This window comes from Nesoenas mayeri (genome assembly GCF_963082525.1).
Source record: "Nesoenas mayeri genome assembly, chromosome: 18".
In the NCBI taxonomy this organism is placed as follows: Eukaryota; Metazoa; Chordata; class Aves; order Columbiformes; family Columbidae; genus Nesoenas; species Nesoenas mayeri.
The window spans coordinates 4,011,103-4,025,130 of NC_137566.1; the positions used below are offsets into that span (position 1 = coordinate 4,011,103).

The window sequence follows — 14,028 nt, forward strand, 5'->3', positions numbered from 1 at the left end:
TCAAACGGTGCAGGGGAATTGAGAGGGGAGGTGAGAGACCAAAGGATGCCACAGCAGCTCGTGGCTGGGAATAGCATTCTCTCATCTGAATGCTGGGGTGCATGGGGGTCTGTTGACAGATCTAAGTGGTTTGGGGGGCTCTAAATCACACAGGTTTTGCCTCAGTAGTTATACAAACTGATGGGCAAATACAAAAGAAGTTTCTGCAACGGGCTGGACTGATGCCGCTCTATACAATCCTGCCGCTTGGCCACAGATCTCACAAAGGCCAAATTAGGATTGTTTCCCCTGACTCTGTAGCAGCTATCCTGAAAGTACGGGCCTGCAAAGGTTAAACTATGAATGGAGAAAAGCCGCTTCTCCTTTGTGAGGCTGATTTTGGTTCCGTTTCCCGTTTCCATTGCTCTCTGCCAGGGATCAACCAGGAAGTGGCAGCTGCCTCGGAGAGGAGAACCGCGGCATTCGCTGCCCTGCTCCTGTGTTGCTGTTGGCTGAGCAGTGCGCCCCAGTGCCGCCTGTGGGTGTTGTCCCCAAACCAAGGGGGTTTGCCTGGTGTGCATACAAAGGAGCCAAATTTAGCACACAGAAATATTGTTTATTACAGAGCTGTGCAAGTCTGGATGCTGGAATGAAGCCAGCGAGAAAAGTAACAGCCATTATATACAAAATCTTATCCGTACTCAGGGCAGTTCTAAAGAGCCAATTGGTTACACATTTGCATATTGCATTACATAATTATTTTATCGTATAATAAGCAATGTTCAGCTAAAGGACGCTTTATCCAACGGTCTTGAGATATATGCTGAAGCAAGACTCTGTTGTGTGGGCGCTAAATGTCTAAAGCCGCAAGGTCGGTAGTGTCGGTACTTCGTGATCAGGTGTTCTGCAAATCACTCCTATCTTTGTTCTATGAGCAGACTGCCCTAAAACTGAAAGGACTTACGGATCTTTAGGTTAGCAGTTGCAGACAGGGCTTATTGTCTTAAGTGGAAATGACAGCACGGGGAGCCCGCGGCGGAACGTTGGTGCGGCGGAACCTTCGTGCGGCGGCGCCGGTTCCGCGGGGGCGGCGGGCGCGGAGCGGGGCGGCCCGGGGAGGCAGGCGGGAGCGGGCCCGGCGGGCCCGGCCAGGCCGCCATGTACGCGGGGCTGCAGGAGCTGGGGGTGGCCAACGGCGAGGACCTGAAGGAGACGCTGACCAACTGCACGGAGCCGCTGAAGGCCATCGAGCAGTTCCAGGTGGGGCGGGTCGCCGTGGAGACGCCGGGGCTGGAGGCCCGAAGTGCGGCCTGTTTGTGGGGGTTTTCCCCTTTTTGTTTTTTCATCAGTATGTACTCTGCGCTGTGAGGCCCCCCCTTGAATACTGTGTGCAGTTTTGGGCCCTCGTCATAAGAAGGACATTGAGGCACTAGAGCGAGTGGAGAGAAGGGAACGGAGCTGGTGAGGGGCTGGAGCACAAGTGTGATGGAGCGGCTGAGGGACCTGGGGGGTTCAGCTGGAGAACAGGAGCTGAGGGGAGACCTTCTGATCTCTGAACTGCCTGAAAGGAGCTTGGAGCCAGGGGGGTCGGGCTCTGCTCCCCAGGAACAAGCGCCAGGAGCAGAGGAAACGGCCTCAAGTTGCGCCAGGGGAGGTTGAGGTTGGATGTGGGAACAATTTCTTCCCCAAAGGGCTGTGGGGCATTGGAACAGGCTGCCCAGGGCAGTGCTGGAGTCACCAGCCCTGGAGGGGTTTAAAAGGTGTTTAGATGAGGTTCCTGGGGACATAGGTTAGTTCTGCAGTTAGGTTATGGGTGGACTCAATGATCCTGAGGGTCTCTTCCAACCAAAATGATTCTACAATTGCATGATTCTATGTCTCTCGCAGTCCCTGCTGCCGTTTGCTGGCAGAGCCGGCTAACCCCTGGCTGGTGTTTCGTTGCAGACAGAAAATGGGGTGCTGCTGCCCTCGCTGCAGTCAGCCCTGCCCTTCCTGGACCTGCACGGCACCCCTAGGCTCGAGTTCCACCAGTCAGTGTTCGACGAGCTGAGGGAGAAGCTGCTGGAGAGGGTCTCTGCCATCGCCTTGGAAGGGAAGATTGAGGAGAGGTTTGTCAGCAGTCTTGGTTATTCGAAGTGGGCTGGGAATTTGGGGTGGAAATGAGTTACAGCAGAGGGGTGACTTCTGCAAAGGGGAGTTTGGTTCCTGGGGGACCAAGTTCCAGTGGCTTTGGTCTTTTGCTGTGACATTGTACTTAGTCTCTTGCTCTTACATGTTTTCAGATATAAGAAGCTGGAGGATCTCCTGGAGAAGAGCTTTTCCCTGGTCAAGATGCCTTCCATACAGCCTGTGGTCATGTGTGTCATGAAGCACCTGCCCAAGGTAAAACCGCTCCACCGGTTCTCTTCCGTTACATCTCCATTGTAGAGTAGCCTTATTAAAAGCATCATATTGTACTTAAAGTAATTGATGCAAAACTGCTCGTAGAACTTTTGTAAGTTACTGAGTTTTGAAACATCACCCTAAATCTTAGTATCATAGGTTTAAAGGAAGTCTTAAGGGTCTTACAACTGGGTTATTGTTACAGGACGGGGGAAGGCAAAAGAGGAGTCTGTGATACTGCCTCTTGTTTACTTGTGTTGTTGTGTAAATGACCAGACTGCCTGTGATTATGATTTAGAGTCTTCTGTAGTCAGTTACTTATTTCTTGGACAGTCAGGCAGGTAAAGCTGCTCTGCACTTTGGTAACTGCTCTGTTGTTTGCAGGTCCCTGAAAAGAAGCTGAAGTTAGTAATGGCCGATAAGGATTTGTATAAAGCCTGTGCGGTGGAGGTGAAGCGCCAGATCTGGCAGGATAACCAGGCTCTGTTTGGAGATGAGGTGTCTCCGCTGCTGAAGCAATATATCCTGGAGAAAGAAAATATTCTCTTCAGCAATGATATTTCTGTCTTGCACAATTTCTTCAGTCCGTCTCCCAAAACAAGGCGTCAAGGAGAGGTAAGGACGAGGAAAACTCTTACAAGGTGCTTGCGAATGGAATTTATCAGCTTTCAGTCAACCTCATCAAATAACAGTGTCCATGTCACCCACACAACTTCACTACTAAGGTTGTTTGGCTAGACAAAAGTCTTTGCAAGAAGTATCAGGCTGTTTTCTCCTATATGTCTGGATGAAAGCAGCAGGAATTCTTCTAATAATTAGTCCTCAGTGCTGGGTAATAATTGATGTTCTTAATTGTTCATGAGCTCTTAAAAAAAGATAGCAAGGCCAAATTTTTTCCTTTATTGCTCAGTCTGGCTTTAATACCCCTCAGCTGTTCTGAAGGATGAGCATCTCTGTCAAATCACTTTGAATATCTTACATTTCTTTTCTTAGAACTTTAATTTTTTAACAGGACGTAGCCCAAGAAAAGCTGCCCTTTTTTGGTAAAAAATTGAAAGGTATGTTGAAAGTTGTAGCTAAGCTGCTGTTCGGAAAAGTAGCTCTTTGAATGGAATTAGGTGAGTTGGCTGAGCTGATCCAACCCTCAGCCGCAGGCAGGGCAGGTGCTGCTCATCCCCTCCCTCCCTGTAGCACTGGTGATTGTCAGACCCTTCCATGAGCTGATTCAGCTCTGTAATTGCTACGGAAAGTAGCAAATAAAAGCAGTAAATAGTTTTCCAAGACAGCTGGGTCTGCTCAAAGAAGAGATCAGCTGACACTGAAGCTGTTGCAAAGAGACAGGCTGGGTCACACAGCAGGACTGCTGCTGAAAGGAACAGTGGTGTGGGTGTTAGGAGGAGCGGGTCGTTCCTCTTGGCAACTGCAAACCCTTACAGTGGTTCAGCTGTAACATGTTGCTTTACTCAGGTGGGTTTTGCTCCAAAATTGAAATACCAGAGCTTCTGTAAGGACCTTGCTATCGAGAATGCTAAGGACTTGTGGGGATAAAGCAGTAAAAAGCTTTCATTTCAGGGAGGGTAGCATTTCTGTTACATGGGGGGTTTGGTTTGGGTCTGCTTTGCTTTCAAAAGCCCATGTAGTGTAGGTGCTGAGGGGCAATTTACTTCAGGTTTACACTGTGGACTTGTGGCTTAACCCCAGCCAGCAACTAAGTAGCACACATCTGCTTGCTCACTCCCCCTGCGTGGGACGGGCGGGAGAATCGGAAGAGTAAAAGAAACTTGTGGATCGAGATAAAACCAGTTCAATAATTAAAAAAGAAATTGCAAGGGAAAAACCAACAAAGATAACGGAAAGTAAAACCCAAGAGAGACAAGCTATGCAAATGAAAACAATTGCTCACCACCAACCGACCGATGCCCAGCCAGTCCCTGATCAGTGGCCTTCCCACACCAGCCTCTTCCCCGGTTTTATTGCCGAATACGATGCCGTGTGGTGTGGAATGTCCCTTTGGTCAGATGGGCTCAGCTATCCCCGCTGTGTCCCCTCCCAAATTCTTGTGCACCCCCAACCTGCTCGCTGGTGGGTCTGTGTGAGGAGCAGAAAAGCCCTTGACTCTGCAGGTGCTGCTCACCAGTAACTAAAACATCCCTGTACCATCAGCGCTGTTTCCAGCACAGATCCAAACACAGCCCCATACAAACTACTATGAAGAAATGTAACTCTGTCCCAGCCCAAACCAGTACAAACCTTCACCTTCGTTCTTGTGCCCATAGCCTGAAGGTAAATAGAAATACAAAAAGACTTTGAAAGAGTGAGTTTCGTTCATGTTACCATTGTGAATTGTATTCATCAATAACAGGTACTGCTTCTTATCTGTTCCACATAGCTGAACACCTTATATAATAATGCTTCGATTTCCTTTTGCAAGAGAGCATTTTCTTGGCATTCTTTATTCTTTCATTCTGACTATGAAAGATTGGATGAACTTCTCTTGAACAAATGCTCCTGGAAATCCTTTTCAGGAACTTACATCAATATGGATGTTTCAATCTTGATAAATCACATAGAAGAATTAATTTACATTTTGTGTGTATGTGTGGAATAACAGTATCTCTTGGTACTGAGCGCATATTTTTTCCACTTGGAGTGTAGGTGGTTCAAAAGCTGACCCAGATGATTGGGAAGAATGTGAAGCTCTACGATATGGTGCTGCAGTTTCTAAGAACCTTATTCCTTCGGACAAGGAATGTTCATTACTGCACGCTACGGGCAGAGCTCCTGATGTCGCTGCATGACCTGGAAATCAATGAAATCTGCACCGTTGACCCCTGTCATAAGGTATTAATCATGTGGGACGTGCAGGAATGTTACTGGAGAATTTTCTGTTCTGCCCACTCGTGCTGCTCCGCAGGGCTTCAGCCCAGAGAACTCTCTCAATGGAGAGAGTTCAGACCTTGAATCCAAAAGTCATCTTACATTCCTTGGAACCTCCGGTGAACATTTCATCTTGGTTAACCAGCAGCTTACTTTCATTTCATAAGCCATAAATCATTCAAATTTGTGGTACTTGTGCAGTATTTGAAACAATGTCTAATCTGATCTATGTAGATCTGCAAAAAAATAATAAAAAATATTAGATAGCCCCAGGTTCTTAATCAAAATTGGCTTTTTTTCCTGGTGTGATTTACTTCAACTGTCAGTAAACTGCATGTGTAACATTAAATACTTTTAATCTTGAATTATAAGAAAACTAATCCTAAACTATTAAAATAGTGGGGGATGATGGATGTGGTGGTAATGTCACACCAGGACCTTGTTGCTGGCCCTTTGTCAGTGGTCAGCACCACTCTGATCCTAGAACAAAGCTTTTTCTTCTGAGTAATGCTGCTGAGTATATTCAGGTAAGAGAGAATATGTCCTAGAGTGATGATGTTACCGCACATTTTTAATGTAATCTGATCAAGAGTCCCAGAATCAGTATATAGGCAGTGACAATAAAAAAAGGCAATTCTTGAACAAGTTGCAGATTGTTTTCAGCAACCTCATTTTGCCACTGCAAAATGCAGTCACTGCTGCAAAGAAGCTGCAATGAAAGCATTTCATAGAATCTAGCAACTTGTTCTTTTTGGGTAGATGAAACATTGTGGGGAAATATCTGTTGTTTTCTGAAAGGGGAAAACAGCCTTTAATTTTAGGTCAGATAAAACATTTCACTTAACTGTCTTTTTCCATTTTGATAATACAGCTCTTAAGCAGAAGCACCTCCACCATTAATATCCCCTGCTTTGAGGATGGGAGTGCTATTGCAGTGGCTAAAATAGCCCATATTATTGTTATTGCCAAGCCACACTGCTGCTTTGTCAGCCTCCCACTTGTATAAATCCACACGGATCAGGTGTGCTGGGCATTGATATATTTTGTACACGACTCTTCTGTGATCACCTGGGATTGTCTTTGTTGGGAGGGGAGAAGGTGGCACAAAGGTTCACTTATGTTGGTATCTCTGACCTCATTTTGGAAAGTCTTTCTCTGACCGGTGGCTACCATGTCTAATTATATTAATAAAATATATTAATTTCAGGTATTTGGAGGTAATTTGAGACTTTTTCTCTAGCATTGTGCATTTTATTGCTCGTTTACTGCATTGCTGTGGTTCATAAAGCTTTCTCCTGTTTTATACCAGTTCACTTGGTGCCTTGATGCCTGCATTCGGGAGAAGTTTGTGGACAACAAAAGAGCTCGGGAATTGCAAGGGTTTCTGGATGGAGTGAAGAAAGGACAAGAACAAGTGTTGGGGTAAGGAGCTTGGGCTGTTTATTGAGAAACTGAAAATGGGTTCCCAGCAATCACAACATCTGACAGGTGTTGTAGATGGTAATTCTCCCCAAGAGTGAGCTCACAGCTCTTTTGTGCAGTCAAATCCTATACATCCATGAGCATTAGCGCACGAGGGCATAGCCAGGTGTGTGCTGGTGGCACACTGCAGGAGATCTCCTGCTGGATTTCAGCGCAGAAGACCTTTAGTAATTGTTTTCGGATAACATGCTCTTTCAAGGCAAAGAAATAACATTCATGGTGTTTCTACAAGGCAAGAGAATGTTCATCAGGTGAACGCCTATAGGTAACAAAAGACAGAAATTCAGGTTTTAGATGATCGTAGTAAGGGTATTGCTACAGTATTTGCCCTGCGTCTCCCTCTCTCTTTAAACACAGCGCGGTGTGTGCTTATAAAAATATAGTGTACGCACGCACACACTACTTCGGTGTTACATCCGATAGTTGGTAGGAGTACACCAAAGAATAGTGAAACACACTGGTGTCCTACAGCTGGGTGTGGAACTATACAGTAGGGTTGTTTGTTATCCGTGACATGTATTTGATTTTTGCTTCTCAGGGACTTATCAATGATCTTGTGCGATCCCTTCGCCATTAACACCTTGGCTTTGAGTACCATCCGGCACCTGCAAGACCTGGTTGGGCAGGACACCTTACCCAGGGTGAGTGTCGCAGCTTGTGCACCTGATATGAGCTGTTGTCTTAACTCAATAGCATTTATCAACAAAGGGCTGGCACTTCAGGAGGAGTACAGTTCAGTTCTCAAATGCATGTGTGAATTGAAATAAGGGAAATGCGATACTCCTTGTCCATGTGTAGCATATGCGTCAGGGCTCTGCAGGAGCACTGTTTAGAGAGGGGCATTTGGGAGCTCTCCAAATTGACAATGAATCCTTTGCGTGGCTCATTCTATCCTAACAGCTATGCATATATAGAATCACGTGTACAATATGTGCCTCCCTGCTTTGGCCTTCCATCGGTTTACCTAACAGCAGCAGCCTTTTGTCCCTGTCAGGGTACAAGCAGTGGGTTAGTTGATACTGTTCTGGTATGTTGGCTGCAATATAACAGTTCCTGCAAGTGGTGACTGCAGGAAGTGCTTAAATGTTAAAGGAGGGGATGACCTTACAGGTGTCTGAACAGCATGAGGCATTTGCTGTTTTTATCCCCAAGCTGTTAAATTTTGTTGTTGGATTGAATAACTTCCTCATGACACTGTAAGACTGAAAGTTATTTTGGTTTCAGGGCAGAATATAAACAAAAAAACATTGTCGTTCTTACTCATGCTTTCTCTTTCTTCTGCTGAGATGATTTGTCCTGTCACACATCATATTTCAGTGTACTAATTTGGCTGGACATGTTTAAAAGTTATGTAGTTATTACATTGGCTGCATACTTTTTGGTGCATTATAAAACGTTACAAAGAAAACACAAACTGCCAGGTGTGTCTGTTATTTGATTTCCATTTGAGCAACCAGTTGTCAATTAAATCATAGAAGGGAGTGCCTTTAGCCATCCTTGATAAAGCTGCTAATCCAGGAGACTTTTGAATATAAACCACTACTTTCAAATAAATCTCTGTATGTGCAACTTGGGGAAGATCAAAATAGCTGTTTTTCTCCTCCCATTAAAATTCGAGGAAAGCCCGGATCTGCTGCTGCTCCTTAGGATGCTGTCGTTGGGACAGGGGGCCTGGGACATGATCGACAGTCAAGTCTTCAAGGAACCAAAAATGGTAAGCCATGGTGATGTTTGGAATGTAACACATTTAATTTAAACAAATTGAGACTTGTTTATTATTTGATTGTGTCCCTGATTTAACATTCATTCTGCATACCTCTCATCATAGCTTAGAAAATACATGCAAGTGGGCTCAGAGCAGCAGCTCATATGGACCTGCTGTGAGCTTTGTTTACCTGCGTTTTGATTTACATGAATGCCTGGCCCCTACTGTTTTAAAATTAGACTGTACCTCTATTAAATTCTGCACTGGTTACTCATTGTTCCTTCTGCGCAACTGATGAGTTTGCAAAACATCTTGTATGTGGAAAACAGGATTTCAGAGGCTGCGCCGAAACTCTGGCAGCAGTGTAGCAGCTTTTCATTGACATGAAGAATGTTTTTCCCTTCTGGCTCTGTTGTAGCAATTTTGTGTAGTGCCACATTCAGCTACAACCTGTCGACACTTTGGAAATATTTTGCCCAGCGTTACAGGCGGCCCTGGCGCCGTGTGGGAGCAGGTCTGCTCGGGGATGGCAGGAGGATTAACCATAGTGCTGCACAGTGGGACTGTTTCTCAATAAATTTGCCATTTCTATGCTGAACTATAAAGCAGCAAACGTCTACCTAGGGGGGTATTTGAAGTCTCCAAAATACGTATTACTGGCTGATTGCGCTTTTAAATTTACTACAGGAAAGGTGTGCGTTAATACTCAGATTGTAGCAGTGATGGTGATTGAAACTCCAAGCATAGCACTGTGATTGGACTTGCAGAGGTGCTCTCATGCATCTCTTAGAAAGAATCTGTGAACATTTTTCCTAAAGGAAATCTCCAAATCTGTATTTTACGTCTGATTTATTTGTGTTTGCTACAAGCTGTGACCTCCCCCTCTGTGAATCTGGTACAACACAGGCTGTTGTGCGAGGAGATACTCTTTGTTGCTATTCTAGCTATTCATTGATCCCTGTCACTTTAGGGAATGAACAAAATGATTTGTAATTACTTGATATGATTTGTAATTATTGATAAAAGCAGTTTGATACCATCCTTAACATGCAGTGCTTGCAGCAGTATTAGGAAAGGTCTCTCAGAAATGCTACATAATTGTCAAAAGCAACAATTCAAGCAGGAGTATTTCTGTAGATGAGGTAAAGTACAGTTTTCCTAATTACCAGTGGGAGATGTGGAAGTGAATTATTCAAGGAATTTTGACTGGAACTGGATATCTAAGAGCTTATTTTTCTGAGTCTAGGATGAGGCTCGTAATGTTGCCTCTCTATTTGTTACGGCACTCAAAGACCATTAGGTGGCATGAACTGATTGGTGAAAATGTCGTTCTGTTCCCTCTGTTCTTCTGTCCCTCCAAGGAAGCTGAGCTGATCACGAAGTTCTTGCCCATGCTGATGTCCTTTGTGGTGGATGACCACACGTTCAACGTGGATCAGAAACTGCCCTCGGAGGAGAAGGGCCCAATTCCCTACCCCAGCACCATTCCTGAAGCTTTCACCAAGTACGTACCCTGCCTTCCCGACTTTGTACATGTGGTCTTGTTACCAAAACTAAACATCAGGGAGCCAGCAAAAAATACTGTATGTGGTAAGGTGAAAGCTTTCTTGAGGCAGGATTTAGTCTCAGTTAATCAAGCCTTAACTTTTCCTTTAGCAGAAGAGGTTTGCACCATCATTCCTCTGATAAAATTTATCTGCATAAAATAATGTTTCTTGTAATGACCATTCTTTTGGCAGATTGAACATGAAAGTATTTGGTATTGCTGCTTTCAAAAGGCTGCTTGTGTAGCTTCCCACACAGTGAGTGATGTTTCGAGTGCCCATGCTGGTTCTGAAGAGTGCTATTGTAAATTGTCAAACTGGCATTTTTATCACACAGACACTCATTTTCTGTTGATAACCTCTCACTCCAGGGATGTCAAAAAGAGAAAGAAAAGCTCTGTGTGCTCTGTTGTAATCAGATCTTGCACTAATTTCCAGGACAGTTTTTATCTGTATGCCATAATCTGGATTACCATATCCCAGTAGTTGTACTCTCCTCTATGACAGCGTAGATATTTGACCTTTGGGAAACTAAACCAAAACACTGTTGGACTTGGTATCGTTTTTGAGTATTTGGGCTTCTTCTAAAACCCATTTCGAGTAGCACTTTTATCATTAATACTGTTACACATGTTCACAATCAAATCCAAGTGTTTGATTGTGAGACAGCATGATGTTTGCTGAGTGGTAATTTTTTCTGCATCACGGTGGTGAATATCTGCTCACTCGCTGAGTAGCTGCTTCTGCCTTAACAGATTCTTGCAGGAGAACAGAATAGCGTGTGAGATTGGGCTGTATTACGTCCTTCACATCACTAAGCAGAGGAACAAGAATGCTTTCCTTAGGCTCCTGCCAGCACTGGGTAAGTTTTTTTGTCTCGTCTTCTAGGCCTGTTTGCCTTGTACTGGACACCCAGGAGGCAAGTAAAGCTGGAGTGAAAGTCATTTCAGAGTCAAAGACATAATGTTCTGCCTTTGGCTCTTCTAAGGCCCTGCAGAAGTGTGCGGTTTTGTCTGCAGTTAGGATACTTTTCTCCTGATCCGAGAACTTAGGGATAGTGGCTGAAGGTCAGTAGTTCTTAGATCAAAGGCTGTATTAACAGTGAGATTCGTTGAGAACTGTTGGGAATGAATCTGAAGGATAAAAGAGCAGGTGGCTTAATTCTGCCACTGCTCATGGCAATTGCAGATGGACAGAAATTCTTGAGGCTTGGCTTTGTACGGGGAAAAAACAAAACAGGACCAAACACAGCCTTAAATCCTTCCCTGGGATGACCTTCTTTGCTGACTTCTCTGGGGCGAGTTGCATGGGAGCTCTGAAGCAACCTCAGGAACTGCAGCTCCTGCAGTGGCAGGGGAGTTCACCTCCCACTCCCCCACCCCAGCTCTGCTGTTCTGTGAACCCTTTGTTGAACTGTCAGCTCATTTACACGGGTGAGTTTTCCACTGGTGAGTGACTTGTATCTGCTCACTGCAGGGTCTGAGGAGTGCAAGGAGCTGGATGTGGAGAAGGATAGTTGGGGACTTTATGATTTGGGCAGCAGCAAGCTACTCTGCGACATGGGCTTTCTACATTTTCTTCTCTCTGCTCCTAATTATTTGTATCTGAAAGATCAAAGCTCCCTACCAGGGCTACCTGTTTTAAAAAGAAATCTCACTTCAAAGTTTTCGTCAGGAACATCTGCTGCAGATTCAGGTTTTGGCACATCCTTGTCAGTCTCGGTCTCTTTCCTTTTCATGTTGTACAGTTGAGACGTTCAGTGACTTGGCCTTCAGTGATATTTTTCTGCATCTGCTTACTGGTAATCTCACGCTGCTGGGTGATGAATTTGCACTTGAGGAGTTCTGCACCAGTCTCTTTGATGGCTTCTTTCTCACTGCCTGCTCAAGGTAAATCTGATTCTCCTCAGGGGAAGTAAGTTTACAGGATACCTGAGAGAACAGGTTATACTGCTTTGAATTATGTTTTAATAGTTCAGCAAACTCTTCACATATACTGGTAGTATGAGCCTGATGCCATTTTTCTTTAAGGAAAGGCTTATATTTTGTGATCAAGTTTTTATCAGCAGGATTATTAAGTGTTGATTATGAATTATTACCTAAACTGTAATTCATTATTCATAAGTTAGAGCTGCAAAACACAGTATCCTTTGTGCTTTGCAGTAGCTCTGAATATGAAGAATTAACTTCGGTTCTTTGCAGTATCAGCTGCACACAGAAAATCTGTTTGTGGCTGTTAATTGTGTTCAGTCAGTGTGGTTCAGTTGGCGGCCTGCAGACCAGATCTGACCTCCAGACCGCTTCCCCAGAAGTGCCCAGAGCTTCGTTGAGGTGCAGCAGCGTGTGCTGCTCCTGCCACCACTTCCTCCGCGTTCAGAGGGACCAGTGTCCTGCATGTGCGTGTGGTGGGTCCAACAGAGACACCAGCTGCTGCCAAGTGCTTGAAATCTCCCTCGCCTTCCTCACGGTTGCTACAGTTAGTCCAGTCCTCTTGAATAATTACCTGAATTACTTGAAAGTCTCAGGCAGAGTTAGCACTTTGTAGCATGCAGACTACAGTTCTCAGGCGGTATGGAAAATTGTAACAAAGCTGCCAACCTATGGGTATGTGAATTATTCTGGTACTGTTGCTGTAGCTTTCTTGTTCTCAAGATGCTATTTGTTTGTATCAGTTACTCTGCTGTAAAATTGCTTTTTGCAGAAAGGAGAATGTACACAGGCATGTGCTGAGACTGCTGCTTCATCTGCATCACAAAGTGGCGCCTGCCAAATTAGAGTCTCTCCAGAAGGCTTTGGAACCCACCAAGCAGGTAAGAGGGGGAGCATGAGAAAGGGAAAACTAATTGCAAATGAAAGCAGCTGCCTTTCCCAATGTTGCTTAATAGAACATGAGCTCTGCTTTCCAATGTACCAACTTGTGTCATAATGACCGTGTAACTTCCTCTCTGTGTGCTGGTTTCTGTTAAAACACACAGGGTAATTGCACACTTAGTGTTCCAGCGAGTAGCAGCTAGAATGAAGTGTGACTTCTCTGTTTTTCCCCTCCCCAATTCTCACTCTGCAGAGCGGGGAAGCTGTGAAGGAGCTTTATAACCAGCTCACTGAGAAACTGGAGCTTCGCAAGCCGAGTCCAGCTGAAGCCACTGAGACTCCCTCCATGGAGCTGACCTTGCCCACTGTGCCCACGCCAGCCTCCCGCTGAGCTGTGTCAGTAGCGCAAGAGTGAGGCAGGAGAACAACCCACCTCGTGCTCTGCAGCGTGAGGGCACTTTATTGCCTTTCAAGCATCAAAAAAAAAGCCACCGAAGCTCTTTCAGGAAACACTGCAGTTCACCCAGCTCACTGGCTGTTGCTGGTTAGAAAACTCTGTATGCAGTGCGTTGCAAAGGTTTACTTTTCTTAAAGATAGTTGAGCGTTTTCTTGTAGATCCGTTTAAAATCTGACTGTACATTTTGTTTTCAAAAAGAAAATGCTTATTTTTAAGTTTGGCATCTTGTATTTTAAACTCCACTTTAAGAACTGGGCAATGAGTGTTTAACTCTATTACGGTTGAGCAAGTAGTATGAACTGAAGACTAACCGTAGCTTTTTTTGGCTGTTAGCTAGCTCCTCTGGGTCTTTGGAGAAGATGCTCAACAGAAGGAAATCTCAGAGGCGATAAACTCCACTGATACAATTCAATGTTTGAGATTCTAGCTCTTTTGGTACATGGTAAGATGTGCTGCGTTAGTCAGAGATGTCACTAGAGCAAGAAGCAGTCAAATGCCATCCTTTCAGCTAGGTTTTTAAAGAAGGCCAGAAATTGCATCATTCTTTCCCCACTTTTCCCCAGATGAGTAGCTTGAAATGAGTCCTGGAGCCAGTGAAAAAAACAAAGACGAGTATGTTCTCCAGTGGCAACAGGGTTTGAGTGTAGCTGGAGTGAAATTCTGTCTTTGAAAAAACAGCCTGTTCTTCATGGCTCATTTGTGTTGCTGTCTGTACTGTTACAGTTAATTCCTGTTCTGCTTTTATTGCTGCCTCAGCAAAAGCCTCAGGTAGGTTGTGTGGGAAGATGGAC

General features: G+C 44.8%; 1 protein-coding gene across 1 annotated transcript; it reads left to right on the plus strand.

Annotated features, from left to right (window-relative positions):
* Positions 1–1,088: 1,088 nt before the first annotated feature.
* Positions 1,089–13,614, plus strand: NELFB (negative elongation factor complex member B). The gene is made up of 13 exons (XM_080355948.1): positions 1,089–1,239; positions 1,924–2,087; positions 2,262–2,361; positions 2,746–2,976; positions 5,017–5,202; positions 6,548–6,660; positions 7,259–7,361; positions 8,339–8,434; positions 9,787–9,929; positions 10,725–10,831; positions 11,717–11,858; positions 12,670–12,778; positions 13,033–13,614. The coding sequence occupies exons 1-13, from the start codon at positions 1,138–1,140 to the stop codon at positions 13,168–13,170; spliced, it is 1,734 nt and encodes a 577-aa protein (XP_080212074.1). The 5' UTR covers positions 1,089–1,137; the 3' UTR covers positions 13,171–13,614.
* Positions 13,615–14,028: the final 414 nt, after the last annotated feature.